General features: G+C 40.2%; 2 protein-coding genes across 3 annotated transcripts in view; both read right to left on the reverse strand.

Moving 5' to 3' along the window:
* cspg4ba (chondroitin sulfate proteoglycan 4ba) overlaps positions 1 to 11681 on the reverse strand; it is a 41694-nt gene extending 30013 nt beyond the window's left edge. Inside the window, exons 1-2 of the mRNA XM_050051273.1 lie at positions 11407 to 11681; positions 6032 to 6195 (exon numbers count right to left, since the gene is read on the reverse strand). Of these exons, the coding sequence (XP_049907230.1) occupies positions 6032 to 6195; positions 11407 to 11536 (294 nt within the window). The 5' untranslated portion in view covers positions 11537 to 11681. The remainder of the gene's footprint in view (positions 1 to 6031; positions 6196 to 11406) is intronic.
* Positions 11682 to 15585: 3904 nt separating this feature from the next.
* Positions 15586 to 20729, reverse strand: si:dkey-193c22.1 (uncharacterized protein LOC567837 homolog). 2 transcript variants are annotated; one of them, XM_050052014.1, is made up of 9 exons: positions 20648 to 20729; positions 19309 to 19336; positions 19057 to 19206; positions 18846 to 18966; positions 18534 to 18746; positions 18258 to 18341; positions 16783 to 16924; positions 16458 to 16620; positions 15586 to 16367 (listed from the first exon to the last, which is right to left on the reverse strand). In XM_050052014.1, coding segments are annotated over exons 2-9 (1110 nt in total). In that variant the 5' UTR covers positions 19311 to 19336; positions 20648 to 20729; the 3' UTR covers positions 15586 to 16132. The 2 variants fall into 2 exon arrangements, with proteins under 2 accessions (XP_049907971.1, XP_049907970.1); XM_050052013.1 differs by having other exon boundaries at positions 20539 to 20659.
* Positions 20730 to 27044: the final 6315 nt, after the last annotated feature.

Raw genomic sequence — 27044 nt, forward strand, 5'->3', positions numbered from 1 at the left:
TGAGTGACTAATGGACAGCTACTTGGCAGAGACAGCAAACTAGCCCGAAGACATGGCCGAACACAAATATGACACTGAATATATTTAACTGAGTGGACCTTGAACTAATGACTAACAAGGAATCTGGACCCTGTGGCTGGACCAGTTGGGAACCACTGCTTTAGTGTATTTCACTGGTTTTTAAATTTGTAACGTTACCAGTGACATGTTTCTGTCAGGTAAATGCATAGTAACTGTTGAATTGCATATTTTTAAGTGCTTTGGGGGCCTTCTGTACGTTATTTCGGGGTAAAATGAATTAGAATAGCAACATAATTCAATATTTTTTATATCTAAAAATATCTATAAACCTATACTGTTGCTGTCTGGGGCTTAGGTGTATTGCTCAGGACCTCAGGAAGTGCAGTGTTGAGTATGAAGTTGTTTGTTTAAGCAGCAAAACCACAGGAATCAGCCTGTTCCGAACGGGCATATTTTGAACGGGCACTGAACTTGTTGCAATGAAATTCCAGAGGGTAAATCTTGAAGACTTTTTTGACCCCTTGATTTTTCCACCAGAGCCATTGTGAGGTTCACTTTTGTAGACTGAGTAAAATGTCTTCACAACTATGGATGAATTGCCATTAAACTTGGTAGACTTGTCTGTTCCCTCAGGATAAAATTGTAATTACTTTGGTAATCCTTTAACTTTTCATCTAGCACCATTATCAGGTCACGCAATTCTAAGATGATGAACACTCTGAACATTATACCCACTAAACATCTGCATGTCAGCATTGTCCCTGCAAACATGCTGGCATGTTGGCATTAGCAATAAGCTCAAAGCAGAGCACTGGATGCTTCTCTCATAGCTGTAGTCCCTTGTTTAAACATGCATGTACAGGTTGCAAGTGTCAAGTGAAAAAAATAATATTTCTATATCTTGACAAGTGCAAAAATTATAAGCAGATTCTTAAAATACTTTCATTGTCTCAGATGAAATAATTATTTCTCTAACCTGTGACATTATGACTAATAAGAATTACATGAATAAGTGTAGACACTGTGACACCTGGAAAGGGAAACACAGGATTCAGACTGCTTATATTCCATGATGTCAGCTGGTGTTATAACAGTGAGCTTTGTCTGTGATTTAAAGCAGGAAGAGAACTATTATCTCTTTGCCTTCAGCTATGTCCGCAGAGCATCATGTCACCATCTCAAACTAATGCTGCATTTAGATGACGTGCTTGTCAAGGCTTGCTGCTGAGTCCCTGCTATTCATGCAAGGGTTTCCAGGGAGCGACGCTCATGTCTGACTCACATGGAATGAGACCCCGAGCCTGAGGATAACTTGTGCGAGTGAACAAAAAAAATGATTTGGTGACCTGTGCCAGTTTAAGGAACATGGGCGAGCGGTTCACTCCTCGTGCTCACTGAAGTGCGACAGTGCAACACAGTCGTCAGTGTGATTCATTCCCGGTAGCACAAGTCTGACACGAATAGAAGCTTAGCCACAAGGATTTCTCGAGTTTGATGCACAAAACCTATAATGCGTATCTCAGGACTTCTTGTGTGTCCTATGAATGTGTCTGCATAATAACAAGGCCTCCTTGTACGTCTGTCCATTCTGCATGCTGATGCAGCCTGGCAGAGCTGCTTACTGGATGCTTTAGAAGCAGTCTTGAAGGGGCAAATGTATTTCACCCCTAAATCCTCCCAGCAAGGCTTCTAAAAATAGTGCTCTCCACATGGAACACAAACCCATCCTAAATCTTTTCACTCTGCCCAAGGTAAATATATTTTGTCACTGAATCAGAGGGAAATTTTCAGAGATATGTATTGCATGTTATATATATTTAGAGCCAAATGAATACTGTGGAAATATTAGTCTTTTTCACTGCTGTCACACAGTTTAAGTTGAATATAATTTAATTTTAATCGAATTTAATTTATTGTATTGGATGCAGTGACAGTGAACCTGCAAAACAGTGTCGGGGAAACTTGTTTTTGTGAATCATTTGCACCTGGGGAGGCAAGCACTGTCATTAAAATGGCTAATTCCCCACATAAGAAAACACTCCGGATGTGGACTGTAATTGAACTTTTACTGATAAAAAAGACAAACAATTTGATAATCCGTGCCCTCATGGTGAAGCCTGACTTTAATTAGCTCTGGAGGAGCTCACTGGTCCCATTAAAACCACAGACAATTTGCTAGTTGTACCTGGTTCATGCAAATCCCCCACTGCTACCCTCTCCCAAGGTGTTCCACAAGGTTCAGTTCTCGGCCCCCTCCTCTTCATCCTGTAGGTTCTCCCCCTTGGTCAAATAATCCACTCCACATCTTCACCAAAGCCATCACTCTACCCTCACCAACTGCATCACTGACATAAAATCCTGGCTTGAAACCAACTTCCTAAATCTTAACTGTGACAAATCTGAAGTCATCATCATCAGTCCCAAATCCATCCATGACTTCTACCTCTCTGTCGGTGGCTCAACTGTGCTCATCTCCCACCATGTCCGTAACCTTGGTGCCATTTTTGATCAAACCCTCTCCTTTGACCAACACATCAAACACATCACCAAAACTGCCTTCTTTCATCTCAGAAACACCTTCGTCATCCCTCTCCTTTTCAACTGCAGAGACTCTTATTCACGCATTCATTACTTCCAGACTAGACTACTGCAACAGTCTCCTCTACAGATCTCCATCCAAAACACTTAAGAAACTACAGTTTATCCAGAACTCAGCTGCTCGTCTTCTAACACACTCCCGCACCTGTGACCACATCACCCCCATCCTTCATAATCTCCACTGACTCACTGTCCCCCAGCGTATACACTTTAAACTCCTCATCATTACTGGCTCCCCCTATCTGTCTGAGCTCCTCCACAGGCAAACTCCCTTCCACACTCTCAGGTCTACTGATATCAACCTCCTGCTCACCCCCCACCAGAACTAACCACAGCACCTGGGGGCACGGGGCCTTCTCCATTAGTGCTCCCACCCTCTGCAACTCACTCCATAAATACATCAGAGACTCCCCCTCACTCTCGACCTCTTTAAAACTACCTACAATCTCTAAAAAACTGTGTTCTTCTTCTTCCTCTCTGCATTGTTTCCCTTTTTGTGGATGATTGCATCTTTTTGTTTTTGTTTTGTTGTTTTTGTTCTCTGTAAAAGTATCCAGAAAAGCGCTATATCAATCCAATGTATTATCATTATGACAATATCACAGAAGCTCGTCTGAAGTGGAACAGATCGGTACACTGGTGAAGTCAGTATCACTGGTGTATGCTGCTGCCAGGGTAGAAAGATGTGGCAAGTCAACTTCAACTGGCTGCGTCAGAAAAATGGATCAACATCAGGCCCAGGAGTCTGGGGTTTTCTGAGGTGCATTCACAAGTTGTTTAATTTGTTGTAAATCTTTACCATAATTCACCAAAAGAACAAAGCAGACATGCCTTGTTTCACGATCCAAATCTTCGTCAAAACTTGCCATTTTCAGCTTTTAAGTTGTTAGCTTAGAGCAGTGGTTCTCAATTGATGTCAGTCCAGGCACGCCATGGGATTTTGTGATAACCACACATTATTACAACAAAATTCAACTGGGCCTGTACAAAAAGTTATGAATGAATTTTTAATTGACTGTATCAGTATGTTGTGCACACCCATTTCCTGATAAAGAGGCAAAGTCTAGATAAAAAATTTAATTTAATTTAATTTAAAAAAACCTTCACAGGGAACCTATTTGTGACTGTTCGCATGTGGGGATTATAAGTGTGTGACACATTAAAAGTCCTGATTGGCAGCCAGTGTGAGAGATGATAACGTTTAAAAAGGAGAAAGCTGTGAGTGGTGGGACAATGGATTGCTTGTATGGAGCAAATTACAACAAAGCACCAGCGAAGACGACCTACCACCGAAAGAAAAGAGAAAAAACTGTCAGCTACCTGCCTTATTTTTTCTTATTTTTATTGTCTTATGTCATGATAAGAGTGATAACACAAGTTGTAGAAGCTATTGTACACAGATATAAATACAGGCGGCCAACCACTGGCTTAGAGGTGTTTGTTGTTTCCTGCGAAGAAGGGGATTTGATAATTGTTTCTTGTGGATAGCAGAAGTGGGGTGGTGACTCAGACTTAAAGCAGCTGTACGGAACTTTTTACCATTTATAAAACTGTCCCTAGTTCGTATCACCCCCCCCTTGAAGATCCGCATATTTATTTGAACCCAACAGCGACAAAAAAGCCTTTCTCTATATGGCTATTTAGCGTAGCCTCGGTCGGGTCGGACACAGCGGAAGTCAGCAATCCAGAATACGGCACCCGGAGGCGGAAGTAAGTCTGTACGCCCACAGCGGCCCGCAGCCATTAAACCACAGAAGAAGAAGGAGCCATGTTTATGAGTAGGATTTAAGAAACAGGCTAAATGACATGTAGTAGGGAGTAGTCTCTTGTACAGTAGGTGGTGGTATGCACCTGGAAGTTGTTTGCGATCCGCCAATAAATTGAGAGAAGAAGAAGAGCCGTGTTTACAGAGAGTGTTCTTCGAGTATGCGGTACGCAACGGGCATTGCTGAACACATAACAGTTTTTTTTTAAAGATATTTTTGGGGGGCATTTTTTACCTTTAATGGACAGGACAGTTAAGTGTGAAAGGGGGAGAGAGAGAGGGGATGACATGCAGCAAAGGGCCACAGGCTGGACTCGAACCTTGGCCGCCGCGGCAACAGCCTTGTACATGGGGCGCCTGCTCTATCACTAAGCCACAGACGCCCCTGAACACATAACAGTTTTACCAGATGTATCTATAAGGACTTGGTTGTACTTTCGATGTCATGGCGGATATAGAAGGAGCACCATCTAAAAGAAAAAGAACAGAAGAACAGAAGAAGGCTAAACGGGACAGTGATAGGGCTCGAGCCCAAACGCTTATAAACCTCGATCGGGCATTCACCAAGTGGAGAGAGCTGAGAGATTTGAAAGGTTTTAAAACTGATCCCGAGTTGGCCCTTTTCCTAATAGACAGGTATGTAATTTTTGTTTTTATTTAGAGAATATACCGCAACTTGTTAGATGTGGTTTCACCTCAATATGTGACGACATGGAAGTTATAAACAAGCTAAATGTAATGTTAGCTGATGTGAACCGCTTTTGTCTAGTAACGTTACAACAAACGCCACAAAATTATCTGTGACTGTGACCATGAACACAAATATACAGCAGGCAGTTGTCCTCAGTTTATAAGAAATTCAGAGCTACACCAGAACATTTATGATTTTCCTCTCGCTCTCCAAAACAAATGCATGCGGTAATTGCCCGTTGCAGTCAAGATTTTACGAATGAAGGCGAAGGCTGCAGTCGGAATTTTACGACACAAGGCTGTGGGTGTCATACCGCTTCAACCAAAAGGGGCGCTATAATCAACGAAAACAGAAAGTTCCGCACAGCTGCTTTAAGAAAACAAGACATATAAAGACGTAACTTTTTGTCACATTTTTTGACATTTCGTGGACCAATAATTTTAAAATAACAATTAATCAACATAAAAAAACCCATTACTTGCAGCCCGATATTACATCATATTATAGAGTGATTATAGTACCAGAGGGCCAGTGCTTACAAGCGGTACTGATAGGCAGTATGTGGCACACGTGTATTCAGTGATCAAGTCACAAATCATCTGGCTGACATCTACAGTAGAATCAATCAAAGATCACTTGATTACTCAGATACAATAAACCCACAGATCTGCTGTTTACATTGTCTCCTAGTTCCCACTGTGACAACTGACTGGTATAGAGTCAACACTCCGCTCACACCACCCAGGCTTGTCTGCTTGTGTTACCGTGTCGAGCGACTGACACTGTCAGCTGCGATGGAGCCATAGCTTACGGTGGTCAGCGTGCGTCACGCGTGCATGTGGCCAAGCACAAAGATATGTGTGTATGGTATATCTATACATATATATGCGTGCACGTGTGTGCTCATGTATGCTTGAACACATATGCTCATGCGCTGGGGCCATGGATGTACCCACCTGCAGGCGACCAGCATGGAGCTCTAGTAGGAAGTAGTCCGTCTGGCCGGCGGCGAGAAACAGCAGGCCGTTGGTGCTGGAGGTTCGGAAGCGAATGCGGAGCGTGTTATGGTCGGACGACTCTGTTGCCTTGAGCTGTACAAAGCCATCGCCATAGAAGGAAGCTGCGGAAAAGAGACACCAGAGAGAGATAGATTATCAGAAATACCAAACAGAGAACGAGAGGGAGAACGTATGTGTTTAAATATGGTGTTGACTGTCTTTTGCAGGCTGTTAAATTAATGCTGAACACTCAGAGTATGAAAGCAACAGCAAGTACAGTAGCAGCGAACACAGCAAACACAGAGCAAGTCAAGTCAAGCAGTGTGGTCTTAATATAGCCAACATGTGACATTTAGATATAAAAGTCAGGCTAATTATCATCCTGGTTGTTCTTTACAAGTGGAGCAGAGTCTGCGTGCGCGCGCGCACACACACACACACACACACACACACACACACACACACACACACACACACACACAAGCAAGCAAACACAGAGCTTTCTACCACACAAATTACACCTCACCTGATTTAAAGGAATGCTTACTTCCTGGTGGGCCTGCTGTGTTTGCACCGTAATGATTTACATTCAGGTACGACAAGAGTAAAATTACGCAGCACTAAAGCTTTACATATAGACTAATAAGCACCTTTAGGATGAAACAAAACCCGTGCATTGCGACAGGGTTGCAGGTTTCTCTCTCTGCCCGTTTGTAGCTCTAACAGAGTCGTTCATGGACTACCCAAAACTGTAGGAATTACATAACTGAATTTTAAAGGTATTTGACTTCAATGCCACAACAGCAGTGTACAAACCGAGGCAGAGGATGTAGAGGTGAGCTCGCAGGGAGTCAGACATGTATGGGCCTGCCCTGCCCTGACAGGAACCTTCAACCTGAACATGAAAGGCTCTGACGTCCCCACATTGTCCGTGGCCTCATGTTCCAGAAACAACGTGGCGGACAGAGCCAGCTGTTTCTTCTACCTCACCTCCCAGCCATCTCACATCACCCTGTAATCTGGCCTAACGCGCTCTGAAGCTTTCTCGTCCAAGCCTTCATGCCCGGGCACCACCAGTTCAGATTTTAATGAGCTCCTCAGCTCCCACGCATGTTCAGAGGTGAACAAAGATCTCAGCCACTGTGAAGAAACATGTCCGTTCCACGTTTGATTTATTTGTGGTTTGTGACCCAGGGCGAGAACGGAGCGCCACTAATGGGCCAGAGTGACTCACTGGGGAGGCTAGATACAGTTAATGTGAGTTAATGCATTGTTGTTACTTGTAAAAGGGTTAATGCACTAATGGGTAGTTTGTTTGAGCAAATCCAATCTGTTTGGACTGTGCAGTATAAATTAAAACAATTAAACCAGTAAAGCCTGTAAATAAGCCCGTCACTCACATCAGTATACAGTCGGCAATCAACCGGAGCTGACTGCTGATAGACAAGTGCATCAAAAACAGGGGTGGGAACCATCAGAGGACCCACACTACGAAATTTTTTCATTTTACTTAAGTCACGACACAATCTTATTGGAAACAACCAAAAGAAACATATCAATTACATCATCCGTACTTTCAAAGAATACATTTTCAAGACAAAATAAAAACAAAATGTTGTGTACCAAATAGCAGAAGAAAGAAAAGAAATGCTACAACCCTTAATATTGTTTTCACTTATCTCCCAGGCTTTCCACTAGTAAGTGGCAAACTTAAATGTTTCATACGTGAACAGCTAACTCAGTCTTTGTGCATCACATCATTTTTCTTCTTCTCGACTGAAATACCATCCAGTTTTAACACTGAATGCTAAAATGCCACATCTAAACTGGGCACATAAACATCTTTGCTTCTTAGATAAACTGTACAGGCCTACTACGTAATTTTACATTCAAATGTTTTGTTTTCCTAAATGTATACACTTTAGGTTTGGTTCATGTGTCTGGAATACTTTTTTTCTATTCTAGTTTGTCTTAAATGAATGTTGATCTTTTTTAGGGTTGGGCAATATGTCAATATCATACCGACATTGTGATAGGAGACCAGATATCACCTTGGATATGATAGTATCGCCAGTGTTGTCTCTTTCTTGTTTTAAAAGCTGCATTTCAGTAAAGTGATGTCATTTTCTGAACTAACCAGAATTCTATTATTTGCCTTTACTCACGTATTCAATATATCTGCATTATTTATTAAAAATATCATTGTGTAAATATTTTGTAAGAGCACCAATGTCAACCCCACAATATCTTCGCAATATCGATATAGAGGTATTTAGTCAAGAATATTGTGATATTTGATTTTCTCCATTTCATCAAGACCTAGGTGCAACTAACATTTACTTACATTATCAATTAAACGTCCAGAGTGTAAGATCTAGGGGGATTTAGTGGCATGTGGCAGTAAGGACTGCAGATTGCAACAAGCTAAAACTTCTCCAGGTTAGAATTTACTCATTTTTCTTCATTTAGGAGGTTTTACCAGGAGCTGAAGAGTTCCGCAGAGGTCTCTTCTTCTTTTAAAAAATCCACACAAAAAGTACCAGATGATTAAAACAAATAAAACACTCGTTAAAGCAGTTTAATGTTACTAATTAGTGTTTCTCCTGCTGTTTGGCACATTGCAGATGGGCTGTTGTCCCAGCACCTGCTAATGGTACCTTTTTCTCTGATAACTTTAAGTCTGATCACTTTATTTCTGACCCACATGTTCACAAGTTTTTTTTTTTACCAGGAGCCAAATCTAAATCCAAAGGTCTAATCCTCTCCAAAAAAACCTGGTCATTTAAAAAATAGATGTTTTTCTGACACTCAAGGGGCTGCGAACTATACAACACGAAAATGTGAATGCACTTATCTAGAGCCAGTGTTTAGATTGTCTGTTCTGTATTGCAGAAACATGGTGGTGCAACATGGCAATCTGCTCCCTATGTAGATATAAACAGCTCATTCTAAGGTAATAAAAACACATCAATTCTTATTTTCAGGTGATTATACTCGAAAGAAAACATGCTTATTATATTATATTCCATAGCTGATTGCCAGAATTATTCATTTTCTTTCAACTGACTGATCTTTGCAGTCCTTCAATCCAAAACCCTGTCATCCATTATTATGAATAAAAACCCATCGCTGTAAAACATTCATTCATTTGTCCAGCTGGGTTTCTTCCATATCAAGAAGCTAAACATGTTTTCCAGTGAGCTTCACATGGTTGTCTCCATCTCATATTCCTCACTGTAGCCAGCTTCGGCGCTTATTTGTGCACACCCACAAAGCAGAACTGCTTTGCACTAACTCACACAGAAATATGTCTAAGGCCCCGGCTTTATAGTCGAGTAAAGGGCAGACACAAGCTAGATAAAGTTTTGAATACATTTAAATAATTATCCTCCAGGTGCTGACGTTGACCAAAGACTTTTCCCAAACCTCCACCTGCTGATATACACATCCAAGTATTTATATTTAACGATATTAATCTGTAGGGAAAAACTGCTGCAGTTATTCCTGTTGTTTGTTAACTCAAATTAACGTGATTAACTGACCAGTCAGGTGTAATGTGCCTTTAGCGACTGTTAATACAGCTGGAAATAAATGAATTGATTGGCCCCCAGGCACACAGCAGCCAGCATCACTTATCCTTACTCTGACCCTGAGTCAGACTGACTGCATTTATTGTCCCCTCTCATTTATACGTCATGTTCATTCATCTCTGTGCACAAAAACAGGGAGGAAGCATTTCCGAAAAACTGGCCAAGAGGAACGCAATGACATTTTTCCCTTAAATTCACAGGGATGGACATGCAATTGTATCTCGGCGTTCTCACTGTGACGTTGAAATCATATGACTGAACGTCATGTTTGGTTTAAACAAAAAGGGTCTTCCCTGCAGTTTGTTGGATTCTTAGAAAGCTGTAAAAAGATGGAAGGGAATCTGAGCTTTTTTTCTGACACACTCACATGCTGCAACATGGACATTTTTGGGGGCGAGTATGTAAATGAAAGAGCACAGCTCCAGAAAACAATACCCACACATTAACATACCCATGTGCACCTGACTGTGCCTTAAGAAGCAGAAACAGGAGGTGTTCAGAGGTTGTTCTGTAATCTGCATGTCTGCAGGGGCACTTTTTGTGCGTCAGGGACATTTTTTTTTTTGTTCTTTTTTTTTTTTCGTGTGACTTCACAAACCGCTCTTTCAACAACAAAGCCAGTGACCTTTTAGCGAACACCCGCTTACAGTTAATTTGAGGGGTGAGGCCAGAGCTTGTCACTGCCTGTGTGCTCAGTTTATACAGCAAATCAGAGATGCAACTTGACTGAAGTGCCTCTTTCGGTTTTTGTTGACTGTCATGCCACTCTGTCGCTGATGCACTTGCCAAAGCCGGGGACATGGATGTTGTAGCAAAGGCTTGTTTCATAATGCTGAGGGGGATACACGCAGTCTGAAACGCACTGAAGTACAACAAATGTCTATACTGTAGTTATTTTCTATGAAGGATATGGTGAGAGTGAGTCACAGTGAAATGATTCCTGATTATCCCCAGGGTCAGAGCCTGGATGAAGGCTGACTTTAGATGACACATGCATGGGATCAAATCAACCAGAGAGGCTAATGAATGCCCACATGGATGTAAATAATGTACATCTGAAGCTGTGACTCACTGAGAAACACATTTCCCCCCCTCAGATCTCTCAATGCAGCGACCACTGTCCATTTCTTGGAATGCATCTGGGTGTGCTATTGTAACGGTCAGATTGCTCTCCCATGCATCAGTCACATTTGATGATAAAATAAGGCCAATGCATATCCTCAATGTGCACCATGCATGCAAAGTCATTTACCTGAGACAAACCCTGATGTTACAGCCTCATTATTTGGAGAAAACCATGCAGAATCATGCTGCTTAAAAACATAAATGACTTTGTGTTGTTGCTGTGCAGCCAAACACACCAGCCAGACCTCACTCACAATTCATTCTGTTAACATTTTAAGAGCTGTGAATCACTGCAGCAGCTCAACAGCACGCACAGAAACATTAACAATCCTCTGTAAAGTGATACTACAGTCTGCTTTTGGAGACACGCTCATGATGTTACAGGAATAGTCCTGTAGCCTACATGTGAAGGAAACACAGCCAGTAAATAAAAAGAAAAGTAGCCTTCTCAAGTTGCCTTCAGGGTGAAAGTATTTCCTCCAAACACCTGGAGGAAACTCGGAAAAGTTAACCAATATATTGATATAATTACAGGATTAACATACTGGCACTGAACGCACCATCTGATGAGTTTACGTGTCGTTAGTTTCCATTGAATTAAAGTGTTAAAGTTGTTACCTCCCGACGCCAGCTCGAGCAGGAGCGACCACCAGAGCAGACCGCCGAGCCACAACTTCTTCTTCTGGGTGTTTTTCACAGCAGAGTCCATCTTTCCTCTCCCGGGGGAAACACGAATGTTACCGGACATGTACGGTTACATATTTACAGAGCTGCTTCACACTTCTTCACGCCTCGGTACCGACAAACACAACAGTTGTGTGTGTATACGTGTGTGTGTGGCTGTGCTGCAGACCCTGGACTGAACTCAACTGAGGCTCAGATGTAGGTCCTCGCGAAACTCCGCCTCGTGTGTGTGTGTGTGTGCTCCTGTAAGGAAAAAAAAGGCATGTTAATCCCACCTTTCAAAATAAAAGCAAGGAATAAAGGGGAAAATGCTGCAGGCCAATTAAATCAAACCACAACATGGGTGTTTTAAGTTTTTAATTAACTTGATTTATATTAGCTGTTATTAAATGACATGTAAGCACCCACAAAATAAATCAAGGTACTGTTTAATCTATTATAAAAAGGACCCTTAGAGTTTCATCTAAGGAGGTTGCTCCATATTTGCCTCTCAGGTTAATTAAAGGATAAATAATAGAAGTGGGGGGTTTAATTGGTTATCTCTGTCTTTTAATTTGAGCCAGTCCTACCTTAATGACTTATCTGCAGGGGTGTAAATAAAAACAGTGCGGGCAGTTGTTGCATGGGGCCCCTGGGGTGGGGGAGCCTGTAGAGAGAACAGGGGCACGTTTTGCTTTGAGGTACATTTCCTCTCGTTTGGTGTGTGTGTGTCAGAGATGTTTTCAATCCACAGTGACGTGTACATAAACCAAATTCTGGTGTGTCTTCACCTACTGCACATACAATGGTTTTTATTTCACAGATGCTTTGGCAATGGAAATGTAACTTTTCCCACGCCAATAAAGCCTCTTTTGATTGAACTGAATTAAACCCCACTGTATTAAAAGGCAGTGTGCCTATGTAATGTTCTGTTTCTGTTTAAATAAATGTTTTGCCACATTTTGTCGGAGGTTGAACGCAGCCCAGGTCCTCCAACAATGGGTGTGTTCAAATCGCATACTTTTTCTTTTTAGTTTTAGTAGGTACTGCAGCTGTCCTTAAAAAGCACGTACTGTTGCATGCAGTGTGCACACAACTGGGACATACTGCGAGGCTCGTTCGAGATGATCACTGGCGATCGGTGCACAATCCATGCCGGTTAGTTTTGTGTCCGACTTCATCCCGACTTGCTCTGACGTCATGCAAACTTGGACAGCGATCATCCTGCAGTTTTTAGAGCCAGGCGCTGCAGCTGCTCTCCACCGACTGCAAGACCAGGAGCATGATGGGAAACGCCTGGCTCTCACCTGATCTAACAGCTGATTGGTTCAGATGTTGACTCAACAATATGATGTTTTACATAAACTTTTCATTTTTATTGAATCTCAGAGATTTTGATTTTATTTATCTGATCTGAAGGTTTATTCTGTTCACAGAAGTTCACTCACAGAGTTCGCCAGAGACGGAGATCAACCCGGAGAGCTCTGCTGTTGTTACTTTGTAAAGTATGTAGTTTAACCTTAAAGTTATAACTTCACAGACTGTAGATTCTAACATGTTATATTTGTGGCACTGAATTCGCATCTGCAGTTCTCTGTCGTTGTTATTTTCATAGTTATGTCCCATTGTTGTTTGTGATATTTATGATTATTTTGGGACTTCTGACACCTGTCAATCAGCTGTCAAGCAGCTGTCATCTATTTGCAGCTCAGTCGATGTGACATATCATCCGCCTGGCAGAGGATTGTGGGTAAGAATAGCCAGAAAAGCATGCTGGTTGGCATACTGCAAAATCTGACCGGATGTAGTAAAACATCCTGGTATTTTTGGTATACTGAATCTTTTTCTGGCATACTATATAGTTTGGTAGTATGGATATTGGAACGCACAGATTGTGTCTGGCAGAGATTGAGCCCTGGTGAGTGATTCAGGTTGCCACCTCAGAAATAAGCCTGTATCCAAAGAAGATCTCACTTTAAATTAGAAACGGTGCCATTTCCTATCTTTCTTCCTAGAAAGGCAAAACCCATCTCTGTCAAAATGATATGCTTATTCTACATTAACTATAAAAACTATAAATATTAAAAAATATTCAATGAAATGAATAATTACTTCTTTGCTTTAACATTTTTGTCACATAAAGATATGCTATGGTGATTGCTGGGGAAAATGCATGGTATGATGATGCTGTCCAGTGTCAAGTCTCTATTTCATCATGTGATGAGACAAGGTGATATACGGTGGCTAGTTGAGGTGTGAAATATGTCAAAACCCATAAGCTGAGCGTATCTGCAAGCTGAACAAGCAGTCATGCCTTTCAAATATAAAAGCGGCAATAAGATACAAATACACTTCCAATGGTGTGTGTGCTTCATAACTAGTGACCAGTTACTTCACGCCACTGATTATCTGCAGTGGTTTAAAGGCTTTTCAAGGAGCAACAATTCCTGAAAGAGACTTTAATTGTCCAATCAAATTTAGCTCTTCACCCAAAAGTTATGGTTAAAAAAGTAATATTAATATTATTCTGCCTTTTGTTCGAAATATCTTTGAATAAGTTAAATGCCATTAAGAGTCATCAGTGTGAGCTCCATGAGGAGCTGCTGACAGGTTGAAACTCCTCTGCAGCTCTGACGCATCTCAGCTGAGATATGAGTCACTTCACAAGTTTGGAAAGTTAATAAAAAGCTTTTAGTCTTCTGCCAAAAGAAGGAACCAAACCTGTCACTCTGGGGAAACGTCTGTCCAATCGGCCCCTCTGAGGCTTGATGAATTCAGACTCTGATTAGCTCTGATACCCACCAGATAGGCCTACCCATCGTTTCCACCGAATTAGCTCTGGTTCTTGAACTGGGTCCATTCAGGACTCTTGGAACCTTGGTGCCATCTTGCGAACCAGCCCGCTTTTCCACCACTTATGTGCAGAGCTGTTGTAATCAAGGATGTTTCATTAACAGAGGTTGTTGCCCAAGCACTACAGTACAACAGTAAACAGTCGTAGCAAAATCACGGATCGCCCTGACTACCTGCAAACTTGTGATCTGTCATAAAAGATATTTGTTGCACGCTCTTTTTGTCTGGCGGTTTCTCGCTTGACTTCTCCATTGTTAGCTTCACCATCCTCTCTTTGCAACCTGTAGAATATGACACACCTCAGCGTCATCACATTTCACACTTTAGGGTCGAGGAAAACCTGATATTTTTTGGTTCCAGCTGTGAACCAACTTTTCAGATTCAGAGTCATTTATTTTTGATCAAAATATTCTGCATGATAGGCTTTTCACAGCAAGAGACACCTTTATGAAACAGCCCTCTGAAGGTTGACATGAGGAAATACAAAGAGTACATGTGGGATTTGAACCCACAACCTTCCAGCTGAGCTGTCAGGACTCAGACTCTAAGCTGAGTCTCCCACAGAGAAGATTTAGACTTTGTCAGAGTGAATATGGTTTAGTGCAAACACGTTTGTGAACTTTGCTCTGCAGGTTGATGAAATTTCTGCAGCTTCAGTTGTTTGCCATAAATATATTGTTTTGATATGTTAAGGGGAGGGTATGGCAGTTTTTTTCTAAATCAAAAGAGAGGGTTCAAATATAACAATAAAGTCGGGGAAGGTCTTGCTTTTTTTTTTTTTTTTTTTTTTTAAATAAAAATTTGACGGCAGATTCTGCCCCCCTCCTTGAACCCAATAATTTCCATACAATCCCTAAAAGGTGGTGATAGAATCAAATTAATATGTAGCCTATATAAGGGCATCACAATCACATTGTAATCTCTTAACGAAATACTATAAATATTGTAATTTCCAATTTAAATGCCCAGACCCTGCAGCAGAGTGTGGCCATAGAATAATCTTTCATTTATGTTGTAAAATTTAATTAAATGCTCATATTAATGTTGCATATATTTGAATATATGTCCATATTGTGCATGTCCTCTTGCATATCTCCTGCTTCAAAAGACTGTATTTTTTGTTTTTGTTGCCTCATTATTAGAATACTGATGCTATATGATTAATATATGGAAGGTGTGTGTGTGAGCGCAGTACACTGCTGCATGTGGTTATAAAAAACACACTGTACTTTCATACATAAAGCATTTACAATGTAATGAAGACAAAGGCAAACAAATATAAAAGTTCCTTCAGATGGGTTTAATGCGTATGATCAGTAGTTAATTAAGAAAACATATTACAATAAATCAAGTTTAATTTAATGCAAGCATGCAGATTAATGAATCAAAACGCTGTGATGTCTTCAGGACAAAGTTGGTCTCAAAACAGAGGTACAGATTGTAACGAGGCCCATTCTGATACGATGGATGGTTGTGCTTTACTTGTTTTTCATAATACTGTTTTTGCTCCATGATTGATTTCACTTCATATTTGACTTCACTGCAATCTGGATAATGTATCAGAGTTATTATTAGAACAATTTTACCCAGATGAGAGTCCACTGAGAAACGTTTTTTTAAAGGAATGCAGATAGAAAATCAATCAGATGCAACTCCTGGATTCACTCGATTACAGTCTGTTCAAAGTATAAATCATAATTATGGAATCACAAAGTTAAAATCAAGGCTTCATTCTGAGGTATTAGAGAGTGTAAACAAAGTGTGTGTATGGCACAATCAGCAAAATATTAGTGATGAATGGATGTGTTTTTGATGATCTGACGGGACGTCAGCAGGTCCCCAACAGTTTCCTGTACTCCTGTTTGATGCAGCTGTAGATGGGGTGGTAGAAGCGCCGCTCTAGCGCCATGAGGTCGGTGACGATCTCAGTGTGGTCCACCCTGGGCAGCAGGTAGAGTGACACCTTGATGGACAGTGACGTGAGGAGGTCATAGAACTTTGTGGAAGACTCCACAGGAACGATAATGTCATCAGTGCCGTGGAGCAGAGCGAATGGAGGCACTCTGGGAGAGATTAAAACAAGAGGAGTGGGTGAAATGAATAATACATGCAACAAGTTTATTAGATATTGTCGTTAAATCCTTTTATCTCACTTATTGAGTGTGTCCTGGCTCATCTTGTTCAGCATGTGTGTTGGTGAGTAGTACGGGAAGTTCTCCACCCCGTTCATGGCTTTGTGCATGGTGGAGACATATTCGACTGCTCGCTTCTGCTCGTGCTCATAATGGTCCATGATGTTGTACACGCCGCTCAGACCTGTCCAGGAAACATGAGAGAACTGTTTGAGATCATAGAAATAAAAACATTTAGCAGCCCCAAAATTATCTTAGTGGCACACAAACAGTTATTAAAGTTCAGTTTACTTGAGCATAAAACATGGCTGCAACTCTGACTGATACACTGCACAACAATCCTCACCAATGACTCCTCTGATGGCCAGTGTGATGTCCCTCTGCTTGCTGGCCTCTATGAAAAGCTCCTCTCTTGCATCAATGAGAAACAGTGTGGTCAGTGCACACAAATGTGCACCCGCTGAGTGGCCAATTAGTACTATGTTGTCCTACAAGACAGCAAAACAAGACAACAACGTGTGTAATAATGAACACTGGGTGAATGCGCATCAGTTCTCCGCAGCAAAACATCATTATCTTTATTCGTTGATAAATCACAAACAGTTTAAATCAGTGCTTCTCAAACTGAAAAATAAATATGTTTGTGAATTTATACATGATATGAGCTTAAAGTGAGAGCTTAAAGGTTCTGTTTACGACATCAGAGCAATAATATGGCAGCAAATGACTATATGCTATGTAAAGATTCTTGGAGTAATGGTGACACTGAGCAGAGAATGAAGTCACCCTTCCTCTGTGTGTGTGCTATAATCCAAACTTCTCTATTCTTTGGTGTGGTAGGCGGTCATACTGCGTGTGCATGTTCGTGCATGTGAGTCCCTCTGTGTGGCTGGCTAATTTCTGCCACTCTGCACTGAGCTGGTGCAGCAGTTAGGGGCGGTTAGCGCTGATAATTATAACATCTGATCTGATCTGATTCATAAAATCATAGAGCTGTAAAACTATAAATCATCAAATCAAGTCAGATTTTAAAAGAGTGTCAGACCTGTATCAGGAAAGTCAGAGCTAGTTAAAGGCTAAAGTGAGCAGATACATTTTTAGTTTTCTTTTAAAAATATTTAGCGAGCTAGCTTCCCGGATATCTACAGGTATTGTGCTCCATAGCTTTGGGACATAACTGACAAAGGCTGCATCCCTGATCTTCTTCCAGCTGTTGCTGGGAACCTCCAATAAACCAGCTGCAGATGAGCAGTGTTCTTGGAGGCAAATAGTTAACAAGGAAGTTAGCATTGTAGCTCAGTCCCAGTTCATGTGGGGGTTTGTAGGAGGAGCTTAAAATTGATTCTAACTGTAACAGGACGTCAGTGCAGAGCAGCTCAGACTGGCCTGACGTGCTCTCTCCTCTTGGTTCTGCTTCATAGCTGAGCTGCAGAGTTTTGAGTGAAGGAATGATAACGGTGTGAAACTATACTCCCACCCTGCGGTAGGATGACACTGTTAGCACTGTTCTCCCTGTTAGCACTGTTAGCTCCTAGTCACTTGCTCTGCCACTGCCATGATGAGAGTCGTGTGCAGACAACCCTGAATCATAGACATGCTCTGACAATCGTATGAAGCGCCTCTACAGGTCGTATGAAAATTATTTGAGGTCAGACATGTTCCTGAATAAAAAGGGATTTTGGTAAAGTGAGATGGATTCAGATCATTTTAAGGTGACTGCAGGCTTTATATGATTTCATGGTCAGTCTTACCATAACAGTCTGGAAGTTTGCCTCAGTTTCCAAAGAACACTTGAAGAAATTTCTTACTTAAATTTCTTACTTTGTCAAAGTTGAACTTGTGCCCACTCTCTTGAGCCCAAACCAAGCAGTCAGCAATATCCTGGACCATCCCTAACACGTTCCCCTGGCAATCAGATGAAGGCAGCAGTCAGTCCAGATACCACAGTAACACTCATAATTACATTTCTTATCTACCATTTCAGTTTCTGCAGTATCATTCTTACCTATAGTTTAAAGAGTTTTGTGATGTACTGTTCATATTCAAGCTACTGACACTCTTTTGTGCTATAAATCGTTGTTGTTCTATAGCTCTTACCTTTGGATAGGTAAAGTAATCAGGACAAACAACAGTTGCGCTCAGTTCTTCAGCCATCTGCCTCGCCAGCAAACAGTAAATGGATCTGTCTCCGGAGCCCCATGCACCTCCGTAGATGAAAACCACCAGCGGTGCAGGCACATCTTTAGACCTGCCCACATCTGGAGGGTGGTACAAATCCAGCTTGTTGCTTCGGCGGCCAAATGTGATGCCCTTAGAAGAGTCCAAACAGACAAAAATGTGACACAACTTTTAGGTGTTACAAAGCAGAGTTTTCATCAAGTAAAGAACATGAAAACAAACATGACATACCTTTTCGTAATGCTTACGGTTTTCAGCATTCTTGTACCACGACTTCCACTGAAAGTAGAGCCTCCCATACTGCAGGTATTTCAGAGTTTCCAGTATAGCTCTGGTCAAACAGTAAATCCGCCTGAAGAAGCCAAACATGAAATAGGTTATTAATAACTTTTTAATGAGTAAAAAAACAACAGTTACAGATCCACAGTATTTCACAAGTTACCTTGGTTTCAGAGCTTCGATGTACTTCTTATATCCAGGCTTGTTGGGCCAGCCGTAAAGCCACTGGGCAGCGAGAGAGATGGAGTACGGGAGGCCGACCAACAGGACACCCACCGACACAGGCAGTGACATGTGGTATCTAGATCCTGACCTTTAAAAGTCAAAAATATATTTAAATTAATATATTTATTTTTCAAAGGTTATAACACTCAGAGTTCTTCAAAATGTTGTACTGTATTTGAGAGGCTCTTACATGTTGGGGTTCAGTCTGTCTGACCTACCTGTAAAGAAGAAGAGGGAAAGCCATTATTTGTTATATTGTCATCAGACATACAGGATAAGAGTAAAATACGTACGAGTACTACGTAACATTACTTTGATGACATACTTAAAATATTTAGACTACTTATTAGACTTTAAATAGGGTAACTAGTAATCTGTAAGTAATAACATTTCAAAAGTAACCCTTCCAACACTGTTTATAAGGTATTAATAAATACAAATGTGGGATGGCAGGTTGTGTTCATCCTACTCCAGTGTTTTAGCTTCTTAGTTCATGAGATAAAAGCTCCAATAGACCCTTTAGACATTTTAAATTAAAGGTTTCATGGATTGTTATTTAAAAAAAAAACAATTTATAATTACAAGTGAATCACAAAATTTTGCTATTAGCTTCTTAGAAAGTGAAACACCTGTGACCCTTTGTATTACTGGCTCAATAACATATGTGATTGATGACTGTATATACTTAATAACATTTTAGGTCTACATGTAACAGCCCAACTAGAGACAAGAGTTGAAAATGAAGAATAGCTATACACACTCTGTGAAACACATCAGTCCCCTACTCTGTACTGGAATTATGTTAAATTGCATCATTGGAGACATACTGGAAACACTTGTTACCCTTAATAAATGGCAGCCACTCTCATTTTTCATACCCTGGTAATTGATTACCGTCTTATGACTGATATATATGTAAATAGTAAATGTATAAATCATTATTTATTTATCTAAACAATGGTACCCAGTGTTCTTTACATGTGTGACGTTACCAGAGCGCCCTCTAGTGGCCATATGTACACTAACACCGCTGCTTGTTAAAGGCTTCATCAGTGCTGCTTCTACTCGAAGATAACACAAAAATAACGTTACCATTTAATAACAGCCTCTAACATTACATTATAAATACATATAAGCTAGCTAGCTGTGAGCTAAAGTGCGGCTACAATAGCATAAAAGCAGAAATATGTTGTGGTCACCTGCTTTTCATAATTTCAGTGTAAAGCTAAAGTGGCTCTTTCAGTTTCAACCATCCGTCACTTGAACACTTTAAAAACACAACAGCTGCTGAAGTTTAGTCAGTTAGCTCACTGTGAAGTTTTCTAAACGTTAACGGTTAGCTTGATGTATTGTAGCTAACTTACTATTTACATAACAACGGAAAGGTCAGGAAACACACCGGAAGCCAGCTAAAACATACCAAAATAATCACATGTAGCATTCAGTGTCGAAGCTAACGTCCCGGGTTAATGAGGTTTGGTGTTAAATTGGGTGTATGGGATGAACCGGTGAGTGATAACCTCGCCTACCTGTCTGTCCTCCAAAAGCCGGTCGGCTTCACACACACAAAGATGAACATGGCTAAGCGAGAGGACAATCCCCTTGACTTCCGTTTTAGCGATAAACCAGAGCACTTCCGGTGTTAGTCAGAAACTGTATTTTACGAACTAGATAAGAGAGATAAGAGATAAGATCTCGAAATTGTGAAATGAGATCTCGTAATTACGAAATCCTGCTGTCGTACTATAATAAGGCCTTTCGCTGATACCGTAATAACGTTAACTGTAACGTTAGCTGTTTTGTAAAGTCAGTTTACTGAGAAACACAAGGGCGGTACTTCCGGTCAACGTTTTTCAGAATAAAAACATTATATCTGTAGACTACGAAAGGATTTACGAGATAATGTAAATAATTTATTTAGTGAATGCAACGCGCTTCAACAGAAGCTTCCACGGAAGCCCATTACATTCACTGAATAAAATAAAATAAAAAATCAACACATTATCTCGTAATTTCGAGATAAGATCTTATCATTTCAAGGTAATGTGCCGATTTTTTTTATTTATTTATTTAGTGGATGCAATGCGCCTCCGTACGCTTCCGTATAATTCACAGATAAATGTCGCACCATTTACGAAGTTTTGATGTTGCGGCCATGAGTTCCGTACCGGATTTCTATCTTGTCATAGTCAACATCTCTGCACTAATACCCCGGAAATACATACAATTAAAATAAATATACAAAAGATGGAGCTCATTTTATTTTTTTAATCAAATAACTAAAATCCATTTTTTTTGGTCAGTATTTTTTGGCGATATTTCCATGTTTCTTTTCTACTTTTTTTTCTGACATTGAAATTACAATTTGACCAGAAAAAAACGAGACAATAAATGAAATGAAATGAAATAAAATAATAATGAAAAAAAATGACATAATACAATAAACTGCAATAAAAAAAATGAAAAAATAAAATAAAATAAAAGGTCCACTTAGCATCTTTTATAGGAGCTTTTAACTGCATTTCACAGCTCAGCTCAGTTGTGCAAACACTGAGGAAGCCTGTGAGATGTGGCTGAAAGGTTCCAAAAAAAACCAACCAATCAAATAAACAAACAAAATGCTAGTGAGTGTACCTTAAGTTGAGATATTTTTTCTACTGCTGCTCAAAGGTTTAGTGTATCTGTGAGTTTGAACCTGGTAAAACTGAAGAAGCTGCTGAATGAAATTTGTTTTAAATTCATTCGAAACTCACCTGTTGACCAACAGAAAAGTCTTGTCATTACATGCAGTAACTTAAAAATAACTTCAAAATTTCCATCCATTGTATGAACCATGCTGAGGCCTGGTCTCTGTTGTTTTTTCCAGACACAATTGTGGTCAATAATTTACCCCTTCAACTTCTTGCTTCACAAGTGACTGAAACAGTAAATTATCTTGGGATTTTCCACAGAGCTCTCTGGACTTCTGCTCAAGTCACAGTCTGTTTTACTCATTGCCACACATTGATTCAGGTCAACATCTAACGACTGTTTATATAAGAGAATCTGAACATTGTTTTACAATGACACAGGGCTAAATATACCTGAGCATAAGCAGTCCAAAATTTATATTTGAGTCAATGTAATAAATTCAGGGAGCTTCACAGCAAATAACTGCGATGATGTTAAGAAGTTTGTCCCTGATTAGCAGTATTTAGATGTTTTTTTCAAGGTCAGCTCTTCTGTTATTTTGTTAGACTGTGGTTTGCCTCTGTTTTCTACTTCTCAGAATACAAATACTATTTCATTTTATAGACAAACTATTGAACCAGTCATAATGTTATATTTAGGGCCTTGTGAAATCAAACACTTTCACTGTTGCCTGGTAATTCATTTTTGCAGTACCTTACTTTATCTGACCTTTAATCACATTCACTGAATTTGGTTTGTGTCATCAAATGCTGTTTTATAATTGCCTCTGGTGGGAAAAAAAAAGATTTCAGTCTTCATTGGATGTGTGTTTAGCTTGTTGCACAACAAAGATCAGGTTAAATATAGGCCTAGTTTTTAAAGAAAAAGAGAATTTTGTTCAGATTTCTCAGTCTTGTTTATTTAAAGACAATAATGGGACACAAAAATTACAATTTGTTTTTGCATCTTTTAGTATTAATGATGAGTGTGAGGCTGGTAATATTACAATCGCACTGATCCGTACAAGTCAGTACTGTATTATATCCTTAAACAATCAAATGTAATTGTTGTAAGAGTAATTCAATTATTTTTTTTAAATTGATTCCATTAAGAAAAAATAAATCTGTGACAGCATTAATAACATTTTGTGTCAGGGGCAATGCATCAGATGGCCCACAGACCACAGCACTGTCAGCATGGGGCCAGCAGAGGGAGGAAGAATACTGTCAGTCACTCTGAATTGTAACCTTATTTATATCTGACTTGCCTGCAATAATTCAGACAGATGATATCCACCCTATAAAAGGACATTCAACACAAGATAAATAGAGATTAAAGATGTGAATTTTTTACACTGAAGCACACACTGGACTGCACCTCAGTGTGTTAGAAATCATTTTTATTAATACCAACAGTTCTGCAAGTTTGAGTCCTTTAACTACTGTACATCACAGTTATATTATATTACCGGGCTACTTACCTCAAGTTTAAAGCCTTTGCAAGTCCATCCTCGTACTCTAATGACCTGAATAAAAGCAGTGGCCGCTGTTTTATTATATGCTTTTTTATGTAAGTAATTTTAATGTGTTGAAAATTGGAAAAACACAGGAATTTTCTATAAACAATGCAGTTTAATAGAGATATTGTTTTGTCTGGTTGCTCCTCTTGGCACTCTATTAGTGCCCACTTTGCACTAATTGAAAACGTTGACCATGGAAAACGTTGGATTCAACATTGCAGCCTCATGGAAAGCAGAGCAGCACATGAGCGCTGACCGGCCCGTGGGTTATTGTTATGTTTGGCCCCACAGAGCAGAGCCTCCAGCCCTGAGTGGGTGTGTGGTTGCCTCTCCATCTGCCACCATGTGGGGAGGCCCAGGTGCTTTTTCAGAAGCCACAGTGGAAACGGAGCCGTTGAGTGGGTGCAAAGTCAGGCATTCAGCCGGCAGTATGAGCGCAGTCAGCCTGTTTTTGCACGCTGTGGTGAAAATTCACGACATTTTCCCGTGCCTGTTTAAGAATTCTATTATCCCTCAGGGAATTATTGTATTCACAGTGGTATTAAGATAATAACAATTGACGTGCAGAGGGCTGTATTCTGTGTAGGCGTACAGGCAGCTTTTCATCGTGAAAACCAGTGTTCTGTGTGGAAAAAGTTTTATAGGTAATTTCATTTTGTAGTCACGTGGGAAACAATGCATAGATTCAGCATCTGCCTTGAGGCCTGTATTAAAGCACAGAGTACAGATGCTAAAAATCAGAGACAAGGTGTCACAGTCATCTTATTCTTTTGCTCTCTGAGCCTTTCAGATCAAATCAGTGACTACTGGGATGCTGCAGGGACACACGGTGACCCATCACACTGCATGTCCTTTAACAGGAAAGGTCCAGCCTCATGGTGTCATGGCAGCAAACATACTGACAAGTCCCAGGAAAGATGCTGAATCACTACCAGCTGCAGTGAAAACCAGCAGTCTGTTCCTCCTCATTCATTTAACACCAAAATATTAGTTCAATCTTAAAACATTTCCATCAGTGTTTCTGGTTTGGATATATCATTTTTTTGCCTAGTTGACTCCCCTTTAAATACACCATTGGGTCATTGGGCACAATGGCTCAAAATCCAGCAGGAAACAGTGAAAGGAGTCTTTTCATGACACAGTTCTCCTGGATTATTACCATCATATGATGACTGCATGTAACTGAAATACAGAATCAAGACAGGAAGGCAAAAACATGATGTGATAAAACAGACTTTTCTTTCAAGTTGTCATGTCTGGGTGCATTATCAGTGCTGCCAGCAGGTGTCTGAGGCTCCATGACATTATGTTTTTAAAGCAACACCTCACCCCTGAAATTACTATTTGTATTTCAGTGTGACCTTCAATTTGTAAATAAAACTTTGTGTTTTTTCCCATGCTTCTGTGGTTAACAAAGAATCCAAAAACCTGAGAACATTCTTGATAATTTGAAGTAGAGTGCAGCCACATTCAGCAAGGGCAAAACCATATCAAAATAACAAATCTCACATGACTCTTACAGCATAACCCGAGTCTCGATTATCCAGTCGTATACTCAGTATTTCCCAAACACAGTTCAAATGCATGTTCTTGCCTAGACATGCAACTTATGAGACTGTTAAGTGTTTTAAACAGAAAGGTTTTAGTGAAAATGCATGTGTCTAGGACATAGGACTGGATTTGAAGCTTTTGTCAGAATTAATGACAAAATGAGGGTGAGCACTTCACAAATGATTATTTTGGGGGTGAAGTATTCCTTTAAGTGTTTTAATTCAAAATATGACAGCATAGTATTATCTAGTGTAATATTTAGGGAGTCCTTGTGTAACAAAACCTGAGGTACATTTTTAATTAGTGCTTAAACACTTGCCTGAAGGTGAGGTCTTTGAAAAGCAAGAAGATAGCTATGAAATTGCAAGATGTGGGGAGCTTATTGCTTACTCCCAGTAACTGACAGGTGATTAAACTAGTGCTTGGTCAGAGGAGTTTGTTGTCAAATCTAACTGGAACAGCTGGTGACACTGGTTATCCTGTTGAAATTAGATCATTCATTCCCTTTTGCCTGTAACGCCTGAGACAATTGTGCTTTTGTAGTCTGCTGCTATTTAAAACCAGGGATTAATAAAGTTCAATCACGGATCCCATTTCCTGTAAGTGGCAGAGACTTGATGTCACACGTTCAGTGATTTCCTAATATCATGTTTTATAACTTTGTGAGTGTTAAATTCCTCGCTCCATCAATTCTTGGCTCATAATAGACACCTGGGACATGTAGTGACTTATCTGATTTCACTTGGAGCATTTTTTTTAATTCAATCTCTTTTAGGATGTGCTGATCCTTCTCCACCTCTGGTGAGTCACTGTGGGTGTTTCACGTCAAACAGAAGTTTCCTGTTCTGTGTGTACATATCCTTCACCTGAGAGAAGAAAAGAAAGCAGAGGGAGTGCCAAAGGGATTGCCAAGAGATGAGTCATATGTAAACTACACTGGAAAAATATGTAAACTACACTGCAAAAAATACGATTTCTTTTTCAAATTTCTGAGTCCTAAAATATGGACATATCTTTGTGTGAAGATTTCTGAGGTGTGCTGTTAATGCCATTTCAGATCATGCAAACAGAGAGTTGTTTGTTTGACTGTGAAAACTGGTGATTACAGCTGCGGTAGGCTGTTAGATTTTCTTTTTTATTATAGGCAAAAATATGGTAATTCAAGTGTATCCGCAGAGAAAGTTGTTATTCCAGCACTGGCACCAACTGCCTACACTGCAAACCAACCATAAAAGAGTCTGACAATGAATAAAATAAAAGCATTTCAGAGTTGGTGAGAAAATGTTACTCATCCTTTTGCCCTCTGCTACCTGCAGCCAAAGGTTCACGGCTGTGGCTTCAAGTTCATGCTAATGCTAATGCTAGCTGTTTACTTATATAGCACATTTAAGAACATAAGCTGTTGACCAAAGTGCTGTACAAATAAAAGAATGACACACAAATATATAGTGATATAAAATGTACACAAATATGAAACAGAATAAAACCAGCAAGAACAATTACAGACGTGAGAAGATTATAAAATATTAAAATATTAAAACAACTACAAACAACCAAAGGCCATTGAAAACATGCACGTTTTAAGATTTGTCTTAAAAGCAAAGGCACGATCGCTCTTACCTACAGCCTCGATTGTGGGACAGTTAAAAGACAATGTGCGGAGGATCTAAGAGGTTGGGAGCTGGAGTAGGGGCAGAGAAGTTCAGCAATATACTGGGGTGCCAGCCCATATGACTTTAAAAACAAATAAAATAACCTTAAAATCAATCCTGTATTTGATCAGTAGCCAGTGCAGGGGTAATGCAATCTTGCTGCAGCGTTCTGCTCCAGCTGCAGGCGAGACAAGGATGACTCGCCAACACCCAGGTACAGAGAGATGCAGTAGTCGAGCCTTGCAAAGATTAATGCAGTGGTTACTGCCTTGTGAGAGATGAAGGACTTGAGTTTCGTAGCTGAAAGTAACAGCCTTTCAACACTGAGTTGATTTGTTTGTCAAATTTGAGAGCAGAGTCAACAATGGCACCAAGATTCCTGGCATGGGTATGACCGTATGAATGTGAGTGGTCCTAAGTGGCTGACGATGCCGCCTGTGGTGATGGGGAACCAAAAACAGCAACTTCTGTTTTGATTTCATTTAACTGAAGACAGTTTTTTGAGAAGAATGAGCAACAGTCAGTGCAACCCCA

Source organism: Epinephelus moara, chromosome 8 (assembly GCF_006386435.1).
Source record: "Epinephelus moara isolate mb chromosome 8, YSFRI_EMoa_1.0, whole genome shotgun sequence".
Taxonomy (NCBI): domain Eukaryota; kingdom Metazoa; phylum Chordata; class Actinopteri; order Perciformes; family Serranidae; genus Epinephelus; species Epinephelus moara.